This window comes from Grampus griseus (genome assembly GCF_964374135.1).
Source record: "Grampus griseus genome assembly, chromosome: 16".
NCBI lineage: Eukaryota > Metazoa > Chordata > Mammalia > Artiodactyla > Delphinidae > Grampus > Grampus griseus.
The window spans coordinates 21,389,586-21,413,235 of record NC_139010.1 but is presented as its reverse complement, the minus strand read 5'-3'; the positions used below and the strand labels follow the sequence as shown (position 1 = coordinate 21,413,235).

Below are 23,650 nucleotides of genomic sequence, written 5' to 3'. Positions count from 1 at the left end.
GAATATATTACTAAAAATAAGATAGGTATTTTTTTTTCTAAAAAGCAATCCCAATTTATATATATTAAAATGCTCCTCTGGCTTGGTTTTTGAATTACATACTCACAAAATCCTTGAAATAGAAAATGGACCAAAGTGACGTTTGCAGTCTCAGCAACTCAAACCTTGCTTGAAATGATTAGTTATCCTTTTCCACACCCCTAATACAGGGTCTTCTCAAGCATTAGAAAATGTTTAACATCAAGTCTTGAGTAAAGATTTCCTGCCTATACTAGAGGAGAAGGGATTTTATAGGTTAATAAACTACATGGTACAAAGAAGGAGAAGGAAATTTACTAGGAGGTTGGTCATTTACTGGGAAGCTGGCCATCCTGTATCTTTCATGGTTAGCATATTAAAATATTTAATACCAAAAGGGACATTATAGCAGATGAAACCTTGGGTCAATTTTCTGTGTGAAGTAAATCCTAAAGTATCATTAAATCTTTTGCATTAATTTGTTTCAAAGTCTGAAGCAGTAAATAAAACTACTGATGGAGCTGGTAAATAGAATAGGTTTTTCATTTAGCTCAAAAGTGGATAGAATAAAATTAAAATGCTGAAGAACAAATACATATCTCAAAAAGGTTTAGCTAAATTTTGAATAAGGATAATTCAAAAATTTTCATTGATTCCCTTATTTCACCATGAGAAGAAACTTTTTAAATCCTCTTATAGTTGCAAATTGGATGTTGTTACATGCTGCTCATAGCTTCTCTCATAATTGAAATGAGCTTGTGAGATAAACAGAGATGCTGAATAGAAATATTTTGAATAACTCTAATAGAGCTTTACTCCTCCCATCTTAAGAAATGTAATTCATTTGTGTTTTTTTAAGAAACAAAAATAAATTTAAAAATAAAAAATTTCTTATAATTCTTCTACCAGAAACAATAGAGTGATACTTTGGTGTACATCCTATTTAGATTATTCAGTAATAGGTAGGTATCTCTACACATCAAACCAAACTGTATCATGCTCCTATTGTTAGTCTTTTCTTTCACTTAAGATGCTTTGAACCCTTCTCCATGTTATTAAATCTTGTCCTGCAATGTAACTCTTTGTGGCTGTATAGTATTTCATTAAAAAGCTGTATTACAATTTACTTAACCAATCTCCATTTTGGTCATTTATTATGTACTATTTATTTATTAAACACTACTGTGGTGTTGTTAAGTTAAATTCCAATATACATCTTTGGTTATTTCATTAGAGTACATTTCTAAAAGTGAATTGCTATCTCAAAGTCTGCACATTTAGAATTTTTAAAATATGCATTGCAAAATACTCTTCACACATAGAAATAGGAGTTTCTTAAATGAGTCTATAGCAGCCATTTGATAATCTGCCTCTCTTAAGCGTTGTAAAGTTAGAATCCACTGAGTAGCAAGGGAAAGCATAAAAAATCCTCTCCCCTAAGGATGAGCATGTGTTTTACAACCTAACAGTTTATCCATTAAAAAAAAAAAAAAAAGTCTTGACTTTGTACAATGTCAACATCACTTTTAAGTCTTAGAATCACAGAATACTGAAGGAAACATATGTTATGGAGGAAAGATGACTTCTATAGAAGGACATTGTGCCTAATGATATGTTAGAATTTTTTCATGGGTTAATAGAAGACTGAGTGAGAGGTACATTCATTGTAAAAACAGTTTTATAATATATGTAAGTATCTTAGATACAGGGAAGAAATTTACAACCAATCAGGACTTGATAGAAAAAAACTTACTGGAATTCTAATACACTAACATTTTTGCAAGGTATCTCGAAGTAGAAGTACAGAATAAAAACACCAAGGAGATGCCAAATTGGTGTGATTAAATTTGAGGACGTAGTTATACTTTTGGAAGATTGAGCAGAAATGAAAGAGATCAGATTCTTTTGTGATAAATACGCTATAGATTTAAAAGGAAATAATTCAAGCCACCCCTGTATGGTGATGAGATTTGAACAGGAAATAATAACAAGAGGAACCTGAGCATTACTGTAGATTGTCTACTGAAATTGTTGGATTGATTTTTTAACAGATGGGTTAAAAATGTTGGTAATTATTAAGATTTGTTTGAGAATAAAATCCCCAGAATGTGTTAGCATATGCCATAAATATGGAATGTAGGTCTAATTGTTATACTTTGATTAAAAAAAAAATTGGATATGGAAAAGATCCAGGTCAAATTAAGGAAAATTAGAAGAATTTGTATATGAGGATCATCCATTTTAAAAAGATAAAGCCTGAGAGGGCATAATTTCTAATTTCACACAGTTTTGGAAGGTACATAAAAGGTGAACACAGACTTATCAATTTATAACCTAGAACTTGGAATGTAGCTCTGTTCATCAATCAACATCCACCTAGACCCAAGTCTGGCTCTTCCAAATTCCAGATAACCTTAGATGAGGTAGTTTTGTCTCTATCGCTTTTTTTTGTTTTGTTTTTTTAAGACTTGCTTTAAAAGTAAAATACACCTAAAGATACTGCTCTTCATGCTCACCTTCAGTAATTTATGTGAAAAATGGCTCAACCTCTTTTTTTTTTTTTTTTTTTGCGGTACGCGGGCCTCTCACTGTTGTGGCCTCTCCCATTGTGGAGCACAGGCTCCGGACGCACAGGCTCAGCGGCCATGGCTCACGGGCCCAGCCGCTCTGCGGCATGTGGGATCTTCCCGGACCGGGGCACGAACCCGTGTCCCCTGCATCGGCAGGCGGACTCTCAACCACTGCGCCACCAGGGAAGCCCTCAACTTCATTTTTGCAATTTAGAACATCTGTACTAATGACTTTTGATCTGGGTTTTGTCCCAAAAACCATTTTTATTTTTTATGTCCAAAGCATAAGATACCTGTGGCATATCTCTCTCAATCAGTTGTCAAGTGATTCTTTTTCTTGCATTGTATCTTTTTCTCCTGATCTCAGAAATGACCATTTAACTTTCTGGTTTGATCTCCTCTAAACCATAAGCTACCAAAGTGAATTTCATGTACAACAAATAACCTGTATTTCAAGTGAGACCATTCCAAAAGTACCAGCCACCTAGTCATTTTGTTTTGGTGATGCTACTCACAAACAGACAGAAATTAAATTTTATTTACGCAGGTACCTCACATTTAAGTTTTCTAGATAATATTCTGTCATCCCAAACAGATCATACATTCTAGTTCAGGGATCATGGCTTGCATTTGTATGTGTTTAAACCAGTAAAGATTTAATGTCTGTTTTTGTTATTGGTATTTGTGATGATAGTGGTTCTTTTTTGGTGTGTGTGATGTTAACAAATAGAGATAAAAGGAGAGATTGTTAAAATGAAATGAAAATGGGTTAATCCATTTTCTGAGTTAGTTAAGAAAGGGAAGGAAATATTTATTAAACATTAACCAGGAACTATTGTAGTTACTTTACCTAAGTAATTTTAATCCTTTAATTTACCTAAGTAATTTTAATCCTTTAATCCTGAGTGCTTTGAAATATTTCATGTGCCTATGAATAACCTGAGGGTCTTGTTAAAATGCAGGTTCTCTTTCAGTAGGTGTGATATGGGACCTGAGATTCTGTATGTCTAACAATGCAGGTGATATTACTGATGGTGGTAGTTGCCCTATGACACTTTGAGCAACAATGTTTTACACAGTTCTATGAGGTAGTGTAATATAATGATAGTTCCAATGATGATAACAGTAGTAGTTTAGCATATATCATCTTGCTGGAACAAAAGTTCTGTAGGTTGGTAAGACACATCTAGTAAGCGAACAAAGAAAACTGATAAGTTGTGGAATAATAAAATAATCGAGCTACGAGAAAAAGAAAAACATAATGAAAGAAGGTTAAACCTGAAGAGTAAAGTGTATTAACGATCTCTAAAAATGCTCCTTTCCTACTCAGCTAAACTCTAGCTAGGATGGATTTTGTTTATATTAAGACAGAAAACATTTATATTTTCTTTTAATCCACCGTACCTCCTGTGATCAGAATGCTTAAAATCAGCAGTTTTCTTCATGTTTTCAGTGGTTAGCCTACCTGGTACAAGTGACCCTTTGATAACTATTTAAAAGGTTTATCAGTAAAGTTTCCAATGCCTGATTCAGGAAAGTCATGTTACTGCTCTAGAACCACTCAGGTTGAACCTTCCGAAAAGCAAGCACTTTCCTTTTGGTTATGTTGATTGCAACACTGCCCCATTCTTAAACTTTACCACAGGAAGGGCTGTTCAAGCTCAAAGTCGATACTTCCAAAGTCACTAAATATTTCAGCTCTAAACACAGCAGATTTATAAGAACTAAGCTCTGGAAACATCTTCCCAGAAATAGCAAGGCTGCTCTGCAAAGTCCAATAAGGCTAATTACCCTATCAACGCTAAGGCCATTACCTTGAAAGTGTTTGAATAGGGACTTCTGCCAACTTTTCTAACAAAAGATATTGCTTTGACCTCTGATCTGAGCTGCCCTAGTCTACCAGTGAAAGAATTAAAATGTTGTGTTGCTACAGAGTAGCCAGGGAGGAACTGATCGCCTTAATGCAATGAGACCATGGGTGTGGTCCTCCCCATAGGGGATAATCTGTAAGAAAGAGTGTGTTATCTCATGTAAAGACAATATCTATGATTGACTTCCTGAGAAGGTGGTTATTACTCCTTGCCCTGATAGTGGTGGGCATGGGGGCTTTGTGATATGCACTGAGGGCTGACTTACATCTTTTACTCTTTCCAGTACAGTGAAAGGATCTTAGAGAAACACCTGAGAAGATGGTGTTCCATTTTTTTTTTCCTGCTTTGAAGAGTATCTAACCCTTTTTGCTGATTTTAATAACATCGTAGTGAAGACCCCATTCTTAAAGGGAAATGAAAGGGGCCACAAAAGTTTGCCTTGAGTTTATCTCACTTAATGGTAGATAAACTAAGAAAAGTCTTACTTTCAGTGGTAGATTTTCCGAAGTTAATGAATGAAACCACCGTATGGGCTGTGTTCTGTGTTACCATCTATTTTGTCTTTGCATTCAGAAATACTGAACCTTGAATATAAGTGAAATTCCTGCCCTCTGACGGAAACCTGTAGTGTGGTCTTGGTCACTGTGGCCCCAGTCCTATTGTTCCCTACTGTTGTGCATCATTAGTTTCTGTGAATTAAGTTAATGATCAGGTTTCCTCCAGGAACAGACTGCTATATATTCTCACGTGTTACAAACTTGTTTTTACAACCATTTGTCAAATTGAAGAAACCCCTCACATTATTTGAAAAGTGAAAACAGTTTCTATGAAAGAAAAAAAAAGATCTACTAAATTCAACTGAATGAGCCATCCATAGTTTTAAATTTTATGTAAGTCTTTCTTTGGTAAAAATTGTTTTCCACATAAAATGCTTCGCTTGTAATTTAATCTTGGGCTTTTGCAACTTAAAATTTTTCTCCCCCAAATGGTATCTTCCATATTTTTTTATTTCCATCACCGGAACCACCATTAACTGAGTAACTCAAGCCAGACACTTGGGAACTCTCCTTGACTCCTTCTTAATTCTCATCCCTCACATTCACCTGGTCATAATTCTGTGAATTTTGCATGTAAATTATCCCTGGAATCTTGCTTTCACTGCAGCTACAGCCTCAGCTGACTATGAAGAAATGTAGACCACTCCCTCCCTTTCCTCACCAGGAGGGCTGCAAATGAGGCTAGAAAATGGAAGGAAACATGTCTTATGTCAAGAAAACTCAGTCATCATAGAACTGATGCTTGGCCTGCATCATGGAGAGCATCCAGTTCTTCCCAAAATGCATTACATGAAATGACATTAGCACGTCAGATAGACCCTGCTAGCTGCTAAAAGCCAATGTGGGTTTGTCACCTGTATTTCCCCAGAGAGAATTACCTCCTGTTCATAGTCTGTGTCCTACTACTCAATCTAATTTACATAGGTCCAACTCCCAGGAAGCAGTAGTACTTTATTCCTGAGTTCTATACATAGCCCAGTGTATTCAAGTCTGTAATTAAAAACCACAACCGTATTTATCTTTTACTATGCATGTTATGGCTCAAGCCTGCTGAACACAAAATAAATAGCACTTTAAAATTAAGAATTTCAAGTCTGCACTCAACAAAGAGGGGCTATTTTCCAGTGTATAGTATCATTGTATCTTCCTAGGGTAATATCTGTCAACCAACTCATTTGCAGCTGAGAATTCAGATTGTTTGTTTTACTTGAGAAGCATACTTTACGAACAATTCAGATTGTTTGTTTTACTGACAAAGAGAGTTCTCCTGAATGTAGGCCATTGCTTCTTCAATGTGTGGTTATTACAATAAGTAGTGCATCACTGTGGTATTTCACATGCACCAGTGAATATGCTTCAGCAGTTAAGGACTCCAGGTCCCGGAGAGTGAAATAAACATCCAGAACTTTTACAATCTATTGTGACCTAGAAGTAGTCTTCTCCAGTATAGTAGTAAATTTTAAACAATAATGTTTGAACAAGATATTTTTTCTTCCATTTCCAGAATGAAAATGACTTTCTCCTCCAACTCTCACTCTTAATATCTTAAAAAACCAGGAATTTGAGGGGGCATGATAATACCTTAAGTTTATATAGTTTATTTATGTTTTCAAATCACTCCTAATGTACTTTACTATTTATCAATAGTTCTAAATAATTCTATAGGCTAGATATTATATTCCAAATTTGACAGATTAAAGAAAAAAGATACAAAGATTGAGTTGCCCAAACTATACACAATGCTTCTAATTTGAGAAAGGCAACTCTAATTCATTCTCAGGAAATTTCTCTCTCTCTCTGTCTCTCAAGAAGAATTTTATAAAATAGTAGCCGAGAAAAATTCAGTATTATTCCCTTTTATTGGTAGCATCTGACTTTTTTCTTTTTAATTATAGTTGATTTACAGTATTATATTAGTTTCCGGTGTACAGTAAAGTGATTCAATATTTTATAGACTATACTCCATTTAAAGTTATTATATAATAATGGCTATGTTTCCCTGTGCTATATAATATATGCTTGTTGCTTATATATTTTATACATAATAATTTATGTCTCTCAATCCCATATCCCTCTTTTGCCCCTCCCCTCTTTTCTCTCCCCACTGGTGTACACTAGTTTGTTTTCTATATCTGTAAGTCTGTTTCTGTTTTGTGATGTACAGTTGTTTGTTTTATTTTTTTTAGATTCCACAGATAAGTGATAACGTACAGTATTTGTCTTTGTCTGACTTATTTCACTAAGCAGAATACTCTCTAGATCCATCCAAGTTGTTGCAAATGGCAGAATTTCATTTTTTTTTATGGCTAAGTAATATTCTGTGATATATATAATAGAATATTGTATCTGATATATATATCAGATCTTCTTTAGTCACTTACCTGCTGATGGACACTTGGGTTACTTCCATAACTTGGTGTTGCAAATAATGCTGCTATGAATATTTGGGTGCTTGTGTCTTTTAGAGTTAATATTTTCATGTTTTTCAAATATATACCAGGAGTGGAATTGCTGGGTCATATGGTAATTCTATTTTTAGTTTTCTGAGGAACCTCCATAATGTTTTCCATAGTGACCACACCAATTTACATTCCCACCAACAGCGTACAAAGGTCCCCTTTTCTCCACTTCCTCTCCAGCATTTGTTATCTGTGGTCTTTTTGGTGACAGCCATTGACACGTGTGAGGTGATGTCTCATTGTGGTTTTGATTTGCATTTCTCTAATAATTAGCAATATTGAGCATCTTTTCATGTGCCTGTTAACCATCCCTGTTATGTCTTCTTTGGGAAAATGTATATACATACATACATACATATATATATATATATATATATATATATATATATATAATTGTAGGTACTAGTATAAGACTTTCTTGTAGGGATGGACTAATTCACTTGGGAAAAGGCTTTGTTAAATGTGTAGACCTGCCAAGTAGAAAGAACCACAGCCTGGAGCCCTGGTTATATGAGAAGGGGATTCTGTTTGACGCTCTCCACACTCCCTGGGGAGATAACGTTAAAACATTAAAATTCCTGCTTTTCAGTAAAATGAGGGATGTGGATCATACATTTATCAAATGAACTCAAAAGTTCACTCTAATGAACATCACATTACCTAGTGAGATAAACACTCAAGAGGAAAAGGACATTGTTTTATGAGAATATATCACAAGAAACCTGACCTAGATTTGATAAAGCTATCCTGAGGAAGTGATCCTTGATATGAGCTCTATTAGATGAATTAGAGTTACCTAGGAAAAGGTAGAAAGTTAGGGGGGCTGATGGTAAACGATGCTAGGGAAATAAACAGGTGTCAAATATTTCAGGGCTTTAGGCCAAGTGAAGTACTTTTGCATTTATCCTAAGATTAAAAAGGAAAATGGGAGCTTCGTGAGATTTGTAATTTGGAAATATTAATCTGTAGAGAGTGGCTGGGACCAGGGTTAAAGCTACCTCAGTTGTCCCGTTGACAGATCATGGTACCATAGAGTAGGTTTGTGGATGTGGACATAGTAGCCAAGAAGCCAAAATGCTAGGTCAAGGACATTAAGGTAATTTATCTTCTAGGAACCCATTAAAGGGAGGAAGAGTGAGAACAAAAGCAATGAGAAAAGGAGAGAGACCAAGTCATCCTTGACTATTTTAACCCAATTTATACCCTATACCCTATGTATATATCTTTTGAACATATCTTGGAAGCTCAGGGAAAATATTGCTTTACACGATCTGGGTTTTATATACCTGTTAGCCTTTACTAAATATTTGTGCATGGCTTGTCTCCCTTAACACCGTTAAAATATTTTCGGGGTTTGTCCTGTCTAATGTTTCTTTACTTTAGATACATAGTAGATAAAGAGCAAATATTCTTTGACAATTAAAAAAGTTAAATCTCCTAATGTTGCATGAACTTGTTTTAGTTCACGGTTTTTGATAAGACCAAGTTGAATCTTCAGAAATTCCAAATATATGGAGAGAATGTCCAATCCCAAGAATTCAGACATTGCAAATATATGCTGTTTTTCATTTAAAATTTTGCCAACTTCTTAGTATAAAACACATTTTCGCAATTAATGAATAGCTTGCATTTTGCCTTTATGTTTATATGGAATTGGATGGTGCATTAAAAGGAACTTTGTAGTTGTTCCTGACATAGAATTCCTTTTTTTAAAAAAGGGAATTTATTAGTTTAGCAAAGATGTCAAATTTATTTTTAATTCCTGCACTTGAACCCCAATGATTTGGAAGATAGTAGATATTTCCTCATCTCCAAATTCAAAACTTATTAGATACCTAAGTGGCAGATTATATTGGATCCAAAAACCTCTGTTGTTTCTGTTTTTTCATCATTAGAAATTAAAGTATTTCCCATTACCTTAAGTTGTAATTTACGATATTGTTTTCAGAATTTTTTTTCTTTTTTAAAGCAAATTTTCTCTTATTTTAGTTTTATATTACAGGTAAATCTCAACAGTATACTGTTTCTGTAGATTCAGTTTTCCTTAAATTCTTATTTGTTTAACTGAGGGATATTTTTATAATTAGCATATGAAAATGATTGTTGAGCCTATCAGAACTGTAAATTCTGTATGTCTGTGTGTTTGTATATATAGTGTTTAAATTACCGAAGTATTCTTTGTATTTTTTCCCAAACTATCTGCATTGAGGCAAACATTCATAAAATGTCTAACACTGTGCCGGGTGAGTATTAGTCGTTTTATTTAGTTAACCTAATTAAATTCTGCCAGCAATCTTTGTAATAAGCATTTTTTTCTAACCATTACAGATAAGGAATTGAGGCTCAGAATAGGAAATTTGTCTGAAATCCCACAAAACTAATAAGTAATAGAGCTGGATTAAAATGTGGGATTATACCCCAAATTCCAACTTAATTTGTCTATAAAACATACTTACTGTTATGTCATGCCAGATAATTCATTTGATGTTCTTTTCCTCCCTCACTTACCTATTGCATTTAATAGGTTGTCCTGTCTTAATAATTAGTATAGAAGACAGGATAATAGTAGTTTGATTTTCATGTAAATAATCGCCTTTTACAAACCTTCTAGGGAGCATTACATTTTCCATAACCTAAATAGTCCTAGGTTGAATTTTTCTCCTTTTCTCTAGCAGTATGGATTAAGAGATATGAACGTTTATACTAGAATAAATATAAAAGAAATGTATAGACTTTCATAGAATGCCATATACTCCCAGAAATCAGCTTCGCCCCCGTCCCTTTTTAAAAATTACTTTTCACCCCTGGAGTGGGTTATCTCAGTTTTTTTATGTGTATCCAAAGTCAAGTGAAAGCCTTATGAGATGGCTCATGTGAGTAATCCTATCATGCGTGGATCATCTCTTCTTGGAATATGGAGATTACAACATTGTTAGGCCAAAGTTGAATGCGATCTAATTGTTTATAAACCTGTGAGGGTGCATGACAGGTTATATCTCCTCACCACCACCCCTCCCCAACCTCAAAATGCTTTTATCATTTAACAAAAGATGTGACTGTGGAGATTCTTGATGACAGATATCACATGGCTTAGTTTTAAAATGTAATGACAGTTTCCAATAAATGAAAGAAGACAAAAAGAAAAGGTTATCAAAACTAAGGAAATGTGGAAAAACCAACATAGAAAGTGAGAAACATTTGGTACTAGAATGCTATTTCAGCAACTAAGAAAAGAATGCACAAAATTAGAGCATTGAATTTGATGTCATTACCATGGTTGCTACAATTCCAAAATTATTAGTGTTACCAGTTTAAGTGGATGTCATATAAATTCCCCTCACATACTAGCTTAGATGTATTTGAGGTATCATATATCTAGTTATTTTAATTTTCTCTACATGCCATGACACTGAGGTAATCAGACCTATAGGTACTTACACATAACTCATCTTTTTAATCCACAAAGTGCTTTTGTTATATTAACTAAGGTGTTTAAGATTATTTATATCAATGCCAATATTGAAATATCTCTGAGGAAAATTAAATTACGTGCACTTATTTTCACTTTTAAAGTAACTGTTTTCAGGAATCTTTTAAGAGAAGTATATACATCAGTTGATAGCATTAAATCTGCATGTTCAAATCCGAAGGAACTTGAGTGGGATGAGCTAATTCAAACACTGCCCCCTACCCCAGTGCAGACTTACCTATAACTCCTGGGAAAACGAGTCCTGGGAGAGTTAATATGACTCTTTTGTGTACATAAAATAGTTTGAAGCAAAGTAAACTCTAATTTAAGCCTCTTGTTTTACAATCTAGAGCTCTCTCTATAACTTTGCACAAATTATTCAATCTCTTCGTGTCTCCATTTTCTTACCAGTAAAATGGGAATACTGGTAGGACCTTCCTCTTTGGATTCAAAACATTAATTCAAATGAACTACTTAGAAACTGTTCCTGGAACACTGAAGTGGAGAAATTGGAACCTTTGTGTATTGCTAGTTGGACTGTAAAATGGTGCAGCCACTGTGGAAAACAGTATGACATTTCCTCAAAAATTGAATTTAGAATTACCACATGACCCAGAAATTTCATTTGTGGTATATAAATGAAACATTTGAAAGCCAGGACTTGATGAGATATTTGTACACCAGTGTTCATAGGAGCATTATTCACGGTAGCCAGAAGGTGGAAACAACCTAAATATCCACCAACAGATAAATGAATGAGCAGAATATATGTACGTATAATGGAATATTATTCAGCTTTGAAAAGAAATAAAATTTTGACCCATGCTGCAACAGAGATGGACCTTGAAAACATTATTCTACATGAAAAAGCCACACACAAAATGTCAAATATTGTATGTTTCCACTTCTACGAGGTACCTAGAATAGTCAAATTTGTAGAGACAGAAAGTAGAATGGTGGTTACCATGGCTGAAGGAGGGGGAGAATAAGAAGTTTTTGTTTGATAGGTATACAGTTTCATTTGGGGAAGATCAAAAAGTTCTGGAGGGCTTCCCTGGTGGCGCAGTGGTTGAGGGTCTGCCTGCCGATTCAGGGGACGCGGGTTCGTGCCCTGGTCCGGGAAGATCCCACATGCCGCGGAGCGGCTGGGCCCGTGAGCCATGGCTGTTGAGCCTGCGCGGCCGGAACCTGTGCCCCGCAACGGGAGAGGCCCGCGTACCGCCAAAAAAAAAAAAAAAAAAAAAAAAATTCTGGAGGTGAATGGTGATAATTGTTGCATGATAATGTAAATGTATTTTATGCCACAGAATTTTAAACTTATAAATGGGTAAAATGGTCAAATTTATGTTATATGCATTTTAGCACACGCACACACACCATTTTTTTCCCCCACACCAGGCATTGTAATGTTTTCTTCAGCGAGGCCCCTTTGGTTTTCAGGATCATAGACTCACTCTCGGTGTCCTAAATTATTGTAGAAATAATACAGGAGACACTAAGATGTGGCAGTGAGAATGAACTTGGGTCAGAGTCATGGCTTTTCCACTTAATAACTGGGCGGTCTTGTCTGAAAAATGGGGATGGTAATACCTCACTGAGTTGTAAAAATTAGGTGGGTTAGTATAGAGAAAGTGCTTGGAACAGTGTTTGGCATAGAGCAGAGGCTTTGAGTATTAGCATTTATTATTATTGCTATTATTTTTTCTGTGGACTGTTAACCCCAAATACGAAGCTCTCAAAAAGAGTCAACTCCCAGCTCTTTTTTTTTCTGAGTATTTTCTCTCTGTTGGTGCTTTTGACTCTCTTTACATATTTCCTCCATTTTTCTTTCAATCCACTGGCTTATTTTACTCTATGCTCATTCTTTTCTTTACATAACTTCAAACTCATAGCTTCTTTTTCCTTTCAACTTTGGTTTGTTCTACTTCCTCATGGCCTTAATCCCATCAACCCCTCTGGTTCTGATTTTACTAGATGGCTTCTCTCTCTCTCTCTATTTTTTTTTTTTTTTCATCTTCCATTTCCATTGCTAACTAACTCTTTCTCTGTAAGTTCTAGTTCAAATTTTCAAGAGAGATTTGACCAGATCAACCTTTTACATCATGCCCATGACCAATCACTGGTCAGCCTACAGATTGGATGTCCTTGAAGTGGGTGCCAGCCTTTGATCTCAGCAGTTTTGAAGAGGGAAAAATGTGATACCAAACTTGGCTCCCTATGGAGCTAAGAGTAGACTAGGAGTAGAAAAATGTGTTTTAGGGACGGTTTATGAATATGGCAGTAACTATGATTCACATGCTTAGTATAGAAGCAAAGATGAATAAAACACAGCCCCTCCTATATAAAAAGGCTCATATGGAGCAGATGTGTATAAACAATCATGCAATATGATAACTACTATTTAGTTATATGGACAAAGTACTTTTAAAACACCAAAGACAATTCAGGTTCCTGGGTATAGGGAAAGGGACAGGTTTCACAGTATGCAATGACATTTCAACAGATTTATTAAAGAAATGTTTCCTCAGAAGGACCAGAGCAGGGAAAGGGATGGAGCAATGGTGTTGAAGCAGATTCAGTTGTAAGAACAAAGTCATGGAGGTGTGAAGATACATCATGTGGTCAGAAAATGGAGCTGAAGACAGGATGGCTGGAACGTAGGCTAAAATGAGGGAAATTATTACAGCAGACTGAAAATGGAGGTAAGGGCTAGCCTGTGGAGGCTTTTAGACTGTGAATTGGTGAAAAGGAATTTGGATTTTATCTTCAGTCAACTAGGATTCTATCAAAGGTTATCAGGCATGGTGGGACAGGATCCCTTGTGCATTCGAAAACTACATGTGTTTGTAGCAAGGAGAATGGCCTGGAGCAAATAGGGACTGGAATTAGGAAACTATTTGGAAGGCTATCAAAGTAGTCCTATTAAGATATAGTAAGTTCTTAAAGATACTATTTCAAAGTTGAACTAATTAGGTGATTCTCAGGGTCAAGGGTGATTCTGACTTATACACACCTCAACCATAATCTAAAGAAAGATGCCTCAGAAAGCAACGTCATTCGCTTCAGATTTAAGTCATCTTCAGTTACACATGAAGAGGATTTAAGAAGAGTTCCTCCCCGCCTCTAGATATGTAGCTAAAATGTTAGGAGTATGACTCTGGGATGAAGATTTCTTCTGCCTTAAAGAGGGTTTGCACATCTTCTGAGTTTCGTCTGCTTTTAGATTTAAGCTAAATATCAGGAGAGTCAAGGAGGATACATTTTCTTATAGTGTGCATTGTTGAATCAGTAAATTGGATCAGCTGCAGAACTGGAAGTTTTCTTACAAAATATAGCCTGCCTTATATTCATGATTCCATATCTCCACTGAGGGATCTGCACAAGTATTTTAACACTATGCACAGAGTGTGAAGGCATAACTGTACACAACCACATGTGTACAGTTGTTCAACTGCAGGGCAGTGAAACACCAAACACCAGAGACCAGAGCCTCTGCAGTGTACACAAACGTACATTGTAAGTTAATAGGTTAATAAAACTGTAAAACTAAAGTCCAGGAATACTGCGGAGTTGTTATTTCTAAAGGTAGTGTGTGTTTCCTTAAAATTCAATGTGTTCCTCTTTCATAAAAAAGAAATGAGAATATCAACATAATATTTTCAAGCAACTAACTTCTCTCCTTCTGTACCTCCAATAATTTGTTGAAAGTCATGTATGTAAGGTGCAGCCTTTAGGTTACTGAGTAGAAAAAAATTATTTTTATTGTTGCCATTATATTTTGGTGAAATCTGAATTTTGTATCCAGTATTCTGCTACACCAATTATTCCTGTTTTCCAAATTCAAAAGCCATTTTTAGTCCTCATTATTCTTGACATTTCTATGGCATTTGACCCTTTGAAAAGATTTTCTTCCTCCTCTTGACTCTTCAGTACCTTACTTTTCTACCTCCCCAACGATTCCTTCTCTCATCTTTATCACTTCCACTGTATCCTTTCCTCATACATACTGGTACTTTATATTGGAACGCGAAGGTGAGTTCTTTCCTCCCTTTTTCCATTGTCTTCTTTGATTTTCTCACAACTTTATTACTGTCTCCTCCCCCTCAGGAGGTGAGGTTTAGGCTCTACCTTGCTTCTAGGTCATCATCATTATTATCACATGTTATTGCCTCGTCCTAAATTGGTATCACCTTATACTAATTTCCACTTATTCCTCAGATTTTATTCCTTTGAAACACCTTTCCTTATGGAGCTGAATACCTCTCCCATGTGTTATAAGGCATCTTCTGCTTGCCTTTACAATAACCCCTACATTATAGCACTTGTATATTGCAGTCGTTCTCAAACTGGGAGCCCCAGACCAGTAGCATCACTATCACCTGGGAATTGGTTAGACGTGCACATTCTCAGGCTCCAAAGCACATTAACTGAGTCAGAAACTCTAGAGCAGGGCTCAGGAATCTGTTTCAACAAGCCATCCAAGGGGATTCTGATAGAGGCTAACGTTTGAGAATCACCGGTATGTTGCAGTTGCCTGGCTTTTGGCTTATTCCCCTTCTAGATTATGGGCTGTTTTAGAAATTATGATGGAATCTTCTTCATTGTGATGTCTTTAGTCCATGTGGAATCTGATGGCACTAATTTGTTTCAACGCATGAACAAGCAAATGAGTAAATGAATGACAACTTTTTTATGAACTCCGATTTCACATCTGTGATTGGCCACTATGTAATTTGTAGGGAGAGACAAGAGTCACTTCAGAGTCAACCTCTGTGTTAGGAAAGTTGACATCTAGTACCCTTCATCAACAGTGTCCTCCAAAACAGTTTCACACATCTCCTTCTACAACCCTGACTGTTTAACTCTCTGATCTCTCATTTTCTATCAATACTATAATCATTCTCTTCATTAATCATGGAAAAACCTTAGCAATCACTTCCTTTAGAGAATAACTTCATTTATTCTGAGTATACGACTAAAACATATTCACTGTAGAAAATCTGAAAAATTCAGTTACACACACAAAATCAAATAAAAGGCACTGGAAATTCCACCACTCTGAGAGAACCATTGTTATTTGTCGTATGGATTCATCTAACTTTTAGTTCTAGCATATTTGCTAGAAGCGACATTCTATGAGGCTTGATGTGTTTTGTAATCTTCTGTTAACTACACTTTGGTGGATATATTTCCATGTCTTTAAGCATTGTTTCTCACAGATGTGTTAATGTCTGCATGATATTTTTGGCAATAATAGATCTATCCACATCCTCCTTTAAATTATTGTAAGTCCTGTCAAAACTTTTTCAGTACGTCCACCACTGCAGTCCAAACTCTTTCTTATTCCTGTAACCTATTACAGTAGCCTTGTTTGCCAAATAAAATTTTCTATAGTATAGTTTTGAGCAGATCACTCAAAAGTTTAAATGACGCTCCAGTACCTTCCAAATAAGGTCACAGTCCTGAGCAAGACGGTCAAGGACTCCTTATGCATAGCCAGGGTCTAGGTGAGCCTGCTCACCATTCTCATAGCATTTAGCCTGCTTTCTCACTTTCTGAATATTGCTACTTCTCTGCTCCACAATACTTTCTCACCCATGATGTCCACTTCAGTGTGAGGCCTTGCTAAAACTGCAGACTTCCTACCCTCACCACCATTCCACCCCTTCTCCCCTTTCTCTGCTCTGTTTCTCTCCTTATTTCTTATAACCATCGAAGAGACCATATATATATTTTACTTATTTAACTTGCTATTTACCTGCCTCCCCTAACTGGAATATAAGCTCCATGAAGAAAATGATTTTTGCTTGTGTCTTGTTCACTGCCATATCCCTAAAATCAAGAACAGTGCTTGATACATTAAAAAAAAAAAAACACTCAGAATATATTCGAAATACTGAATGATGAGTGAATGCACAAACGAATGACTGAATGAATTAACAGGGAATATTTACTGGTAAAAATTTTCAAGTCCTCAAGGAAGTCAAGCTTTTATTCCCGTGATTTGCATATAATGGGCATTCACCACATAGTTGTGCAATGTGAATCCACGTGACCAGTTAAATGTAAGCATTTCCTGGCTTTTCAAATTAATCATCATTTCCCCGCCCCCTGTAATATAGTTATATCTCTTCATTTTCCTGCACCTTTTTCACAGCCTTTTCTTAGAACTTCTGCTGAAGGTGATCTCTACTTTCTAAAGACCGTCTATCATTTTTGTAATTATGGCATGTATTGCATCCCGAACTGAGCTGGAGTTATATGGTGCCCTTCCCATTGAGTAGTATGCAAGCTTCTTGTAGGCAGATACCAATTATCTTTGTATCTCTTGCAGTTCTTAGTGCATTGATGCTCAACAAACAGTTCTAAAATTAATTAAATTATTACCAAAAATAAAATTAAACTATTAACAAAAGCAAAGAAGGAGTTACACTTGAGGGCATAAACATATCTAATTTTTTTTTAAAAAAGAATACCTGTCACAGGCACAATGGTAACTATTCTGAAAGAAATCACTATGTGAACGTTCTACATCTTTACAGATTATTAATGCTGCACTTGCTTTGGCTGCAAGACCCAGAAGTCAAGTGGTCAAAAAAACCATGGAAATGTACAGATGCACGTGGGAGAATCATATCCATGTCCTCACTGAAGCTGTAGATGACATTACAAGCATTGATGACTTCCTTGCTGTATCTGGTATGGTTTTATCTTTTAATTTCTATATTTGCTCTTGTAATTTTATGAAATACCTCCGTTTTTCTTTCTCAAGATTGCTTTGGCTCTTTGGGGTCTTTTGTGTTTCCATACAAATTGTAATAGGATGATACTGAATGTAATGAATTTTATGAAATATTATGAGACTTTTTTCTAGTGATAGCCTTTCTGAAGCAAAGTGCTGCTACATATGATCTACCCTAGGATAATGAGCCTCATGCCTTGTAATCCATGCACCTCAACAAGTTACACTCTCTAAAAGAAATTCCTATTCATGGGCAAAGCATAACTGAAAATAGCATGTGGAAAATTTAGGCATTTCCTGGCTTTACAAGTAAATCATCATTCCCCCCTCCTTTTAATATAGTTATATCTCTTCATTTTCCTGCACTTTTTTCCCAACCAGATTTTTCTCTACTCAGAAAAAAAAAATGTATATTAATGGGAAAACTCTTCATTGATTTGAGATATAATATATACTTCAACTACCACTATATGTATTTGAATAGTGGTGATCTAAAGAATAAAATAAACAAGACTAAACATCTAACTACATCAATAACAGACAGACAGGCTTGAGATTCCACGTCAAATTCAGATAATTCTCTCATCATATATTAGAATAGCATCCCACAAGATTGTGAAATTACTCTCATAAAGCTATATTCTCAGAAACATAACTCAGGTTTTGATTATACTGTTGTAACAGCAAATAACTAAATACTTTTTAATTGTTTTATTCTCGTAAAAATTAAGCCTCTCACTAAAATAAATTACATATTTTTTTCTGAGAGAGAGAGTTTCTTGGAATGTGATGATTCTTTTTATAAAATGCAATTTCTTATGAGTTTCTAACATCATTTTATCTTTTTTAAAGTTTCCTGATTGTATTTTATCTACTTTACCAATTTAATTACTTTCATGTATGTATGCTTTCTCATTGTGAACAATATCTTGAAACCTGGTGTATTTTCATAATATACTAATGAAAAGGAAATATGTGCTAATGAACTACTTTAGATTGTTTTATTTCTTTAGAGCTAAAACTTTGAAAATAATAGAAAATGAACAGGAGAAATATTAAAATCCCTTGATAACACTATTCAGAAATAACAACTACTAATATGTGATTTATTTCCAACCAGCATATATATATATGTGTGTGTGTGTGTGTGTGTGTGTGTGTGTGTGTGTTTTCAAATAATTGTGTAATTATGTATTGCCTTTTTACAGGTAATAGTTGGCTGAATTTTCCCACATTGTTATATTTTCTTCAAAAAATCATTCATTTATCTTTTCTTTCATGAGCATTTAGATAAATTTTAACTACTATAAGCAATGCTCTGTTAAGCATATTTCTGTCTGTTTGCTATCCTCTTAGTATAGACTTTGCAGTGTGAATCCAATCAACATCTTATGTTGGGTCAGTCTTTTGTGATTTAGTTGTTAAATGCCAGGTTCTGATTTTTAGTTGGTTCTTTTGGTTACAAGGCAAACCTACTCACACTAGTCACTGTAGAGGCAGTTTATTTTAATAAAGCTGATGGCAGAATAGGGAGAATCTCCTGAACGTGTAAGAATAGGAGCCATAACTGGCCAGGGCTTGTGTGATTAGAGCTGTGGGGAGCTTGGGATCTAAGCAACTCTGTGGGTCCTCAGAGCAGAAGCTCCTATTTTCCTTTCAATGCTGGATTAACCTGAGTCTGTTACTTTCTGTGAAAAACCATAGTACTTAAGAGCCTGCATGTAACAGAAAACTCATATGAAAGTTGCTTGAATCACAAAAACCTTTAATTATCTCATGTAACTAGATGTTTAAGATAGTTGATTCTAGACTTACTGGCCCTAGCACACCGGAGGACCTGGATAGGAATAGTCCCTGTATGTGGGGAGGAGTATCTTATCACTAACATTTTTTGGAATTGCCAGTACAGGGTAATAATAAAAAGTGGATTCATATTTAATGTGTTTCATTATTGTTTTTAAATTCTCTACAAACAGTGCACTCCACTATTTTCTATACCTGGTGTGGACTGTTCTCACTTTCCTGTCCTTTGATTGCCAGTTTGGTTGTGGTTTGAGGTTATTAATGACCTATGTAGGCATCTCTGGATTTCTATTGACCTTCCCTCATTTTACATCTCAAAGTGCTACACAATATCACTTAAAGCAGGAAGGCAAGGTGGCTTGTTGGCTTTAACTTATCAAGGAGGAAGTCTTTCCCAGATGCCTTCCATCAGATTTTCTCTAATCATAAGTCAGAACTTGGTCCTGTACCTACTTCTGGACCAATTGATGGCAAAAGGGAATGGGGTTTCCATGATGGGCTTAGAGTGCTGGTAAATGGTTAACAACTGACTCGAGCCAGAGAGAGTAGTAGTACTAATTTGCAGCACTTGCTGATTTCTGTGACATAAATACTCCCACACGGGTGAGTTTCCAGCTGCCACTGCGATATCTTTGAACTCTGCATTGGGAAGAGATGCATACAAATAGCTCTTGTGAGCCTATTTTTATGTTAGGTATAAGCTTATCCTAACAGACCACTGGGCTTAGACCAGTCACAATTCAACCTTTCTGACTAGTCACTTACTATACAAACAAAATCAGAGGTTTTATCAACAGAAACAAAGTGGAAATGGCTAGAGAAAAAAATGTGTTTACCCCGAACACTTAGTGGCGTCCACTGCTTTCTCAAGTTTCTGTGTCTTCGTAAACGTACCTGTGAGAGTTTAGCATGAGCTCCAGTGATGTTTCTTGTTACATGATAACTTTTGAACATCTGTTCCCAGAGATAATGGCTTCTCCTCTCTAAATCTTCCTAGTCAAATAAATGAGAAAGACTCTAGCTGCTCTATAATTATTTTTAGTACTGAGCCAGAAGTCCTAAGTCCAAGATCACAGACCAACCAATGGATGGGTTACCTTTCTTCAGATGGCTAATCTTGGTGACAATCTGGCAGCTTTTGTGGGGGACAGATTTTCTTTTTCTCATCGTCATCATCAGTGATGGACGACTTCTCTGGTACTACTTTGCGATGATCTTTTAGAATATGCTGTTTGTATTCACAGACTTTGCTTCCTCTGTTTTGCCAGGTAGAATGACTGACAGGTTAGCCCATAGGATATCATAATTATGAATTACCTTGAGAATATTATGTTTTCCATTTTTTTATAGACATTTCATCTTTTTCTTGGACTTTCTTCCAGTAGTTGATAGCAATGCTCAATTATTTTGATCTTTTTTATAAGAAAAAGAATAGGGGTCCTGAAAAGATTCTTACTTCCTCCCGAGTCAGTTGTAAAAAGTTGGATTTGATGATGTTGGATTCTCAGAACATCATCTCTCCACATTAAAATATAAACAAAAATTAAACCCTAAAATCAGTGAGAAAAGATTCTTGGACTTTATTACTTTATTGTCATTAGCAAAGGTAGGGATCACAGTAGTAAAATGTTTGCCCTATATAATGTTTTAACATGATCAGATCATCCAATATTGACTAGTAGCTCTTGGAATAATGACATTTTTAATACCAAATGTCTTTTATTTATTTCATTTCTAAACATAGAAATATCATTATTTTAAAATAATGATTTTAAAATTATATGTTTATATAATCACCAGTTTCTCATGATACAGAAGTCGAAATACCAATTTTCAGAAGCCATTTTTATTTCCTGCTATACATAGAAAATTCCAAACATAAGTGCAATCAGTCCTTTTTTAATAAATCATAAGGAATATAGTTATCTCACAAATGTATTATATATTTTAAAATTTTTATGTGTAAAAATAAAATGAAACAGTAAACCAAACCCCCTTCCAAAAGCAAAGTGTTTGTTTGGCAAACTAAGTTCTCTGACATTCAGTTGTCCAAAAGAGCCTCTTTTTATTAATTTATTTAATTTATTTTTTTGCTGTGTTGGGTCTTTGTTTCTGTGTGAGGGCTTTCTCTAGTTGTGGCAAGTGGGGGCCACTCTTCATCGCGGTGCGCGGGCCTCTCACTATCGCGGCCTCTCTTGTTGCAGAGCACAGGCTCCAGACGCGCAGGCTCAGTAGTTGTGGCTCACGGGCCCAGTTGCTCCGCGGCATGTGGGATCCTCCCAGACCAGGGCTTGAACCCGTGTCCCCCTGCATTGGCAGGCAGATTCTCAACCACTGCGCCACCAGGGAAGCCCAAGAGCCTCTTTTTAGTTTAATGTTATTTATGTAATACTGTCATTGTCATCTTACAGGTAATTAGAAAAAGTCTTCAAAATGCATTGGTCCCCAAACTTTCTGTCTTATCACTGACTACAGGGCTTATCCCCTCACCATTCATAGTGCTTTCTGTCACTCTCTGAAAACACATATAACAAAACACTTGTCAGAAAGTAGCTGGTCTAAAGATTCTTTGACCACATCAACGTCTCTCTTTTGTATAGACAGAAGATGTGTCCATGTGATAAGATTTGAGAAACTCCATCTTTCCAGCCTGCCATGGTTCCTGAAATTCCGAGTATTAGTTATCTGTGTGAGAGTAAAAAAAATATTTAAGATCTCTGTCTAAGATACAAATTTGAAAGAGGAAGCATATTAACGCATGAATCATCTTTTTGAACTATTGCATTAATTGACTCATAGTGAGCTATAATCCCAAGGAATTGAATTTAGAAGAAGTAAACTTTGATAGAAGAGGGGATGCCTTGGACCTATTTAACAATTACTAAGAACTGATTAAGTGTGAGGGTTTGTGAAGATATGACCTTTGTTTCACTTAGTCTTTCATTCATTCATTAAATATTTATTGCATAATTTTAAATGCTAAACCCTCCAAAGGTACTGGAGATTAAATAATGAGTAAAAATTAGTACAAAGGATAACTTTATGAGAGTTATGACAGTGGAGATTATTGGAGAGAGGGGACCACATGAGCAATGGAGGAAGCAACTGACAATGGTTTGGAATTTTCTAAAAGACAGATTGACCACTTATTGATTAGAATTAGCACTGCTCTTCCTTTATTGTAAAAGGTTTTCTCATTTTAAAGGTAACATTATATTGATTCTTTGTGAATTATAGTATTGGAGGATGCTTAAAGATTTTCTTTATTCCATGTCCTACATTTCTCTTTAATGTCCATGTCCATTGCTATCACTCTAGTTCAAGCCACTATCTCTTAGTTGAATTATCATGTAATCTTTTTAATTGAACCTCCTGCTTCCAAAGTTTTGCTTGAAGGTTCTCAATAGGTATTTGCTGAATGAAAAAAAAAAAAAAAGTATTTATTCCCCTTCTCAATTCTGCAAGATTAATTTGGGGGATTTACATCTTACGCTTTCATTAAAGGTGTTCAGCCTTGGAATGAATATTTTTTAAAATATTCAAATAATGGAAAATAACTAAGCATTAATCATCACAATGTTCTGTGACCTTGACTTAGTGACACAAGTATAACTCTGATACTGCCATCAAAAATGCACTAACAAAGTCCTTTGTGTTCATGAAATTGTAGTGAATGTGATCTATGGCTTCTGTGAAGGAAAATGAAAATAGAATCATTTGACAAATGAAAATGAAAATAGAATCATTTGACAAATGAAAATAGATTTTCTTTTTCTTCATAAGTTAATAATAAATACATAATAGTAGCAAGATACAAATGTTAATTGCACACAAACTAAGCACTATTAAATCTCATACAATGTTTATGGGTTAGGTGTTGGGGTAAAAAAATGACCCATAGTACATATCTATGCAAAGATAAATTATATAATATAATTATAACCAATTATCATCATACATTCTCTTATGTATCTCTTCAACATATACCTATTTGAAATTTTAATTGATTAAAGGCATCAAGGCATGAGATCTATTCTTTTAAAGTTGATATTTGAAATCATATTCTACAAAAATGAATTTTTTTTTTTTTTTTTTTTTTTTTTTTTTTTTGTGGTACGTGGGCTTCTCAGTGTTGTGGCCTCTCCCGTCGCGGAGCGCAGG

At 35.3% G+C, this 23,650-nt stretch overlaps 1 protein-coding gene across 1 annotated transcript in view; it reads left to right on the top strand.

The window, feature by feature from the left end:
• The window catches only part of CTNNA3 (catenin alpha 3), a 1,586,247-nt gene that overhangs the window by 1,080,931 nt on the left and 481,666 nt on the right, over window positions 1-23,650 (top strand). Inside the window, exon 12 of the mRNA XM_082673107.1 lies at window positions 17,487-17,643. Coding sequence (XP_082529233.1) covers window positions 17,487-17,643 — 157 coding nt within the window. The remainder of the gene's footprint in view (window positions 1-17,486; window positions 17,644-23,650) is intronic.